This window comes from Quercus suber, unplaced genomic scaffold (genome assembly GCF_002906115.3).
Source record: "Quercus suber isolate HL8 unplaced genomic scaffold, Cork oak 2.0 scaffold_243, whole genome shotgun sequence".
Taxonomy (NCBI): domain Eukaryota; kingdom Viridiplantae; phylum Streptophyta; class Magnoliopsida; order Fagales; family Fagaceae; genus Quercus; species Quercus suber.
This window is the reverse complement of record NW_027069700.1, coordinates 173,437-180,178: the sequence shown is the minus strand read 5'-3', so window position 1 is coordinate 180,178 and position 6,742 is coordinate 173,437. Positions and strand designations below refer to the sequence as shown.

General features: G+C 36.5%; 1 protein-coding gene across 1 annotated transcript; it reads left to right on the top strand.

Annotated features, from left to right (window-relative positions):
• The first annotated feature begins 241 nt into the window (after positions 1-241).
• On the top strand, positions 242-5,028 carry LOC112010907 (uncharacterized). The gene is made up of 15 exons (XM_065780705.1): positions 242-316; positions 389-497; positions 749-858; positions 950-1,018; positions 1,146-1,213; positions 1,306-1,705; positions 1,934-2,406; positions 2,837-2,901; positions 3,207-3,286; positions 3,400-3,528; positions 3,642-3,746; positions 3,839-3,978; positions 4,068-4,196; positions 4,292-4,444; positions 4,550-5,028. Exons 1-15 carry the CDS (start codon positions 242-244, stop codon positions 4,680-4,682), a joined length of 2,238 nt encoding a protein of 745 aa, XP_065636777.1. The 3' UTR covers positions 4,683-5,028.
• The last annotated feature ends 1,714 nt before the right edge of the window (positions 5,029-6,742 follow it).

Below are 6,742 nucleotides of genomic sequence, written 5' to 3'. Positions count from 1 at the left end.
ATTTAAAAGCTAAAGCGTAGCACTTATTAAGCCACATCAACCTAGCATTTTGGTCCATTTGGTCTATTTCGATGCATGAAAATTCGGGTTGAGAATTATTATTATAAATCCGAATTTATTAAAAAATATAGATCTCAAACTCATTTTTCTAATTGTTTAGCGTCTTTATTCTGGGAATCAACCTTCCAAAAAAATAAAAGTAAGGTTGACTACCAATTATTTCTTCAAAACCCCCGCAAAAATGAGAGTTGTGCATAGGGTACAACCTTTTTGTTTAGTCTCTTTTGTTGAGTTATTAGAGTTTGCATTATTGGAGGTATAATGAGGCTATACAAGGTTGTCTAACTTTTGATCCCTTTCTTGTTATGATTCATTATTTTCATTGCAGAACCTTGAACATATAGACAAGTATCCTAAGATGAAGTTGCCAATCATATGCTTTCATTTTGGTGGTCCGCCTCTTCCAGACGTCTCAAATACTGCTATAGAAGATCTAGGTAAAAAAAAAAAAAATTCATCTCATGATATGTAAATTCAATATCCATCCTTATTTAAAGTATTTCAAAGTACTATTGCATTAAGGAAAGTAAGTGATTCGGTGATAAACAGAAGGCTAGCAAATTGAAAGCTGCTGATAAATCAATTGTAATTATAAGCAAAATTCTAGTACATTTTTCATACTTAAAATATGTTAAACAATTGCAGTTAGTAAGCTTCTTAGAACAACTCTTTATGTGTTCTTTTTCAGTGCTAAATGACTTGCCTAGTGGATCTGTTGGAGACATACAGAATCTTCAGAATGAAGAGCGATGCTATCCTTTGCAAGAAATGATGACATTCAAATTGTCGTCTCTGCAGGTTGCTCCTTTTTCAGTTTTGTGGTTGGATTTAAACTATTTTTGGCTGTAAATCTGCTTCCTTTATTAATGCATGAGGACGTTCTGTGTAGATCACACCCGGAGTTTACTATATTGGCTTGTTCAATGGCTTTGGACCTATTAGAACTCAATCAAAGATGGTACGTTTTTAGTACAAAAATTTTAGGCCTCTTGTACAAGCTATACATTAAAATGTTTAATACCATATATTTTTCATATTTGAAACTTAAGTTATTGAAGTTACTAATAATTGCTGCCATATATTAGATAAGTAGGGGCTCAGTATACTCTTTCACTGCAAATATTACTGTGGAGGGCTGCTTGCACCCTAGAATGTGGGGTGAATACTGTAATCGGGCAGTTGATGACCTTTCCATGGAGCAATCTGATGAGAGATATAATGAAACTGTGGAAAGCATTGTTACAGGAATTATTCTAGGACTATATGCACACAAAAATTTGATGTGAATGCCTATGCCTTGACTGTAATGGAGGCAGTAGAACAAGTGAGGACAAGAGTGAAAAATATCAGTGAAGCTTCGAGGAACTGCAGTGAATTTTCCATAATGTTGTATGCTCGTTATAATGCACTTCCAGACAAAATTTTATATGATTATATTACTGATATAAGTGAAGATCCTCTAGTCATCCAACTACCAAGGGCTGGTGTATGGTATTTTTCCATTGAACCAGTTTTTAAGTCAAATGTACAACAAGGAATGCAAAAAGGAAATATAGAACCTTGCTATTTGGTGGAATGGGAAGTAATTGCATGCACACAAGAAAAGGCGGGATCAAATTGTACTTGGAAACAACACGTTCTTCAGGTTTGTTAGTATGCTGTTTGTGTGCGTGCACCATTTTATGGATTCATCTACTCTTCCAACTTGGATTGTGCTTACTTATGTAGCCTCCTTTGATCAAATGTGTTTGAAATTTATCGATTTGGATTAGGAAAATGACCATTTTTATATGCGTTGATGCAGGCAATTCCTTATCAAAAACAAGACATTCCTATAGTTTATTTGCCAGACAGAGGAAATGTATCCTCATAGTCAGTTGATTTCTATCTGGAACCCTACTTAAGCAAGTCTTCATATGGGAATGGTCATGGATCAGATTATGGTTGGACTTATTTTCTTCTGCATACAGAAGAAGGAACAGAAGGTTATAATAGTCACATTCAACTCACATCAGACACAAAATTAAGTTATGGGTTATATGTTAGGTTTGGTGGATTACCGTCTCTTGACATGTGGGACTATAGCTACTTGGACCAGACAAGCAAAAGCAATAACAACAACTCCATGTTTAAATCGTATGATACAAGTCAAGAAGGAATCAACTTGTATATCTTATATCCCACAGCAGGACTTTGGATTATTGGGTTAAGGCATCCTGTTGATTTAAATAATCAGTCAAGCCCCCGAACCATGATGACAATCTCAACTGTATACTGCCCAAATCAATGCTCTGGTCATGGGATATGTGAGTACAATGATGATTTAAGTGAATCAGCAGATTACAGGTTATTCATTTTCCCTCTTTTTCTAAATTTTTATTTTCATTTTTATAAATCTTCTGTAGTTCCAAGTTATAGCTACAAAGAAGGACTTAGCATTTGTTTGTGGATCTCTAAATAGTTGCAGAAAACTTAAAAAAATAATTCCAACCTGCTTTTTAGAATATAAACTGTATGATATATAAGAATATTAAATAGCCTATGTTTTATCCCGAATATAGTCAACGGTTCCCAAATCAGTTGAATGTCCTAGAATGAGACAGGCATGGCTTTCCATGTGTGATTTCACCATCAGCTTCTTGGCTTTTGCCCATTAGTTTTAGGGTTTTTTTTGTTGAACTGTTAACACTAAGTATGCTAGTTATGTAAGTTGCTGAGGCAACTAGCTTAACTTTCCTGGATATCTATTAACCCCTTTTTAAAATGTTATTCTCAGCTACTGTTCCTGCGATAGAAACCATGGGGGATTTGACTGCAGTGTCACTCTATTATCAAAAGCAGGTTATTACACAGTACACTCTCTCTGTTCATGGTTAGATCCCATCTTTATTTTCAGCTTGTACATAGTCAAAATTAATTAATCATTTTGGCAAATAGTTCTCTTTCCTCTTACCTTTAATTATGTATAAGCTATGTTGGTATGTTCATCATTGATGTTAATACTGTATCAATCTGAATGTGGTCTGTTATGCATCTTTCTACTCTTTTTTTATGTAGTGCGTGCAATAGATGGTCTATTAACTACAACATTTTCTGTACTTGGTTTATTACCTAAAGGCTAATGGATGGACTGAAATGTAATGTAGAGCAGGGATTGCAAGTTATTTTTCTTATTGCATCAAATGCTGCAGCCTTACTTCCTGCATTTAAAGTCCTTCAACAGAAGGTAAGATCCAAGTCATGAGGGTCAGGTTCAAAACAAATGTAACTGAAAGCTACTCTTGATGACAATCTTCATATACAAGGAAGATTTGATTTGTTGTGACTTGTGTCATGCAGGCATTCGCAGAATTGGTGATCTTCATGTCTAGTGGAATTTCAAGCGCAGAGCAGGGATTGCAAGTTATTTTTCTTATTGCATCAAATGCTGCAGCCTTACTTCCTGCATCTAAAGTCCTTCAACAGAAGGTAAGATCCAAGTCATGAGGGTCAGGTTCAAAACAAATGTAACTGAAAGCTACTCTTGATGACAATCTTCATATGCAAAGAAGATTTGATTTGTTGTGACTTGTGTCATGCAGGCATTCGCAGAATGGGTGATCTTCATGTCTAGTGGAATTTCAAGCGCACTGTATCATGCGTGTGATGCAGGTAGCTGGTGTGCTCTATCCTATAGTGCTCAACAGGTGCATGATCTGTTCAAAACATCTTCCTTAGTTCTACTGTTCTTAAGATTTTGGTTTCAAGTTTTAACACTTTACTACTACTTTGGTTTCAGTTTATGGATTTTTGGCTTTCTTTCTTGGCTGTGGTGAGCACTTTTGTATACCTAACCATTTTTAGTGAAACTACAAAAAGTGCAATCCATACAGCTGCAGTCATTATTACAGCACTCCTAGCTGAAAGGGGTGCAACCAGGTATTGAGCAAGATTGGCAAGTATATTTATGACTTTGGATGGTTCATTTAGCAGATATAAGTGTATTTAACCGTTCTAGAACCATGCAGGTCCAATGATATTATAATTGTACTATCGATAGGGGCTTTGACCTTTCTTATTGGATGGTTGATGCAACTATGCACTCGATGCAAATCATTTTCATTTCCAGTAGGATCCTCCTTAAAGATAACTGAAAGGTACAGACTTTCATGCTCAACTTAGTCACAAAATGTTCACTTAGATAACTATTTTATAAAAGGATAAAGTATAATTAGACTCATTTTCTTGGTAGATGGCAGAGTTCCAAAGATCAGTTGCTTGGTCTTATGATGGCAATCTATAGATACTTCCGCTGGGGCTATGTGCTTCTAGGTCTAATTGCAATGTCCATGGCTGCAATAAGCTGGACTAAGGAAGATAGTGAAACTTATTGGATATGGCACAGGTACAAAATAATCCATAATTGTTGCACAACTATGATTCCCCACCCCCAAAAAAAAAGGCTATTTTCCCCATGTTTTTTCTCTAATTGTGCCTTCCTTTTTTTCAGCATTTGGCACATTTCTATTTACACGTCAGCCTTCTTCTTTATTTGCTCGAAAGCAAAGACTCAAAATGTTCAAGAAGCACCGGCTGCAGCATCGTATGAACTAACTCGGCAGGAATCATTCGCTTCAGTTTGATAAACAAGGATAAGAAATGTTACTAAGAAAGATACAGAACCCCAAAAGAGTTGGGGTCAGGGGAAGGGAAGAATAATATGACTTCCTCATCCTGAATGATTTGTTTATAGAATTGTCAATATATATATATATATATATATGTATGGTCTATATTTGTGGCTCAAACCCAAGAGGTATGGAATATGAACCCAACAAGCCCAATACAATAAATTTGTAGAGAGTAGGTGAAAGAATTAGGCTATTTGTGAACTAAACAACAGTTAATTAAGATTTAACAGATAAATGAGTGTAAGAACAAACTTGAAACCTTAATAAATTGTTGTCCGAGAAGACCAACTTTTGTTTATATCGTACTTAGAACTATAGTAAACCTTATTTCTCTCTTCCTTTCTTTTTTTTTCTTTTTTTTTTCGATCCCCATACTATGAGATGTCTCTTACATTTATATAGTTTTCTTTTAGACAATCCTAATCGTCCACTTGTTCTTCATCTAGACGTTCACTTGAGTATATGTCCCATCAGGTATCTTCATCAGTTCTCCATGAGTGGTGGTAGCTGAGACTGCACTGTTTAGGGGTCTTCTCCACATTAATGCGGCCAAAAAAGTTGCTGCAGTGCATTTAATGCGGTTGTAGCAGTTTTTCCTTTAGATATTTCTCCGTTCTTATCATCTTTATTCATGCCTGAAGTTCATCCTTATCGTTGGAACTACTAGGAAGATCACCTAAACCACCCAAATATTTGCTTGACTGATATCCCCCATATCCGAGGAGGACATACTCCTCGGACTATATTACTCTATCAATTCCTTGCATGGTTCTCCAGTTCAGGGTCTTTCCCAATCATTTGCTCCTCCTCGGACGTACCTATATCTTCAAATAGAGCCCAAGGCCCAATATATAAATTTTGGGCTTTTATCCCCACAATAGCCCCTCAAAATTTTAATTTTCCCCTCGCATCGAGGAGAAAAAATAGGATTTTGATTTGTCACAGAAAATAAAGGCTAAAACTGTAGAAACACCTGAGTTTACATGTGTGGGAGCATAGATTCAAGTGCTTCATCATTGTTGCTGACGTATCGATATTCACGAAGCGCTATTAATTACTCCAGGCGGCGCTATGTATTTGACATCTAATGGTGAACTATTGATCCAACAAACGACATTTTTCCTCAAGATTTGGGTGGGATAACTCCTACCCACTTTCTGATCTCTATATAAAACCTCAAAGAAAATCATATCTCTTTTACTTCGCAATTTCTTAAGACTCTCTAGTGAACCCAAACACTCAAGCTCATCAAGTTTTTCAAATCATCTGTCTCATTTCTTTAAAAACCCACGAAAATCCTTCCAAGGACTTGAGGATCACTTCCCAGCCTAGTTTGGGTAAGTTCTAATTTCCTCGAAACCTTCGTTCTTTCTTCGGCCAGCTTCTTAGGCCCTCAAACTCTCATTTCCCAATTATTCTCAATATTTCCTTCTTTCTGCTTATTCGAAATGGGTAGATTTAAGTATCTAGTCGATAGTCCTGCCTTAATAGAAACATTTAAGGAAACATATGACATATTGCAGGGAGTAAACCTGAGGTATTGTCCTCCGAAAGGATTATTAACTGACGAAGGGTGGGAGAAGTCATAATCCCTATGATAGCATTCATAGAAGGGGGAATGACTCTCCCTATGGCTCCTGTTACAAGAGATTATCTTCGTAACCATAGGCTTTCTCTTGATCAGTGCGCACCTAACGTCTTTAGGATCCTAGGAGCGGTTGACGCTTTAAATCGTCATTTAGGCCTAGAGCTTACCTGGCTTAACGTAGTACATATGTACAAATGTCATAGCCAAAAGGGAGCGAGATATTATCTTAAATCCCGATCTGACATCGTTATGCTCATTTCCTGTCTTCCCAAGTTTAATAAGGGTATGAAAGATGACTATTTGATCGTCTCGAGCGCATGGCATGACGATCTTCATTACCCAACCCAACCAGGAGAGTCAGGTGGGATATCCTAGATTTAGGATCTTCATCATTTAACATTGCTTTTCTTTTCTTTGTATCAAT

What these genes read in the sequence shown, in the direction of transcription:
- LOC112010907 (XM_065780705.1), top strand. Translation starts at nt 242, where the DNA reads ATGAGAGTTGTGCATAGGGTACAACCTTTTTGTTTAGTCTCTTTTGTT. An exon ending in GGCTGCTTGCACCCTAGAAT is followed by an intron (nt 1,214 to 1,305) that starts GTGGGGTGAATA and finishes GCATTGTTACAG; the next exon opens with GAATTATTCTAGGACTATAT. An exon ending in CACTCTATTATCAAAAGCAG is followed by an intron (nt 2,902 to 3,206) that starts GTTATTACACAG and finishes AATGTAATGTAG; the next exon opens with AGCAGGGATTGCAAGTTATT.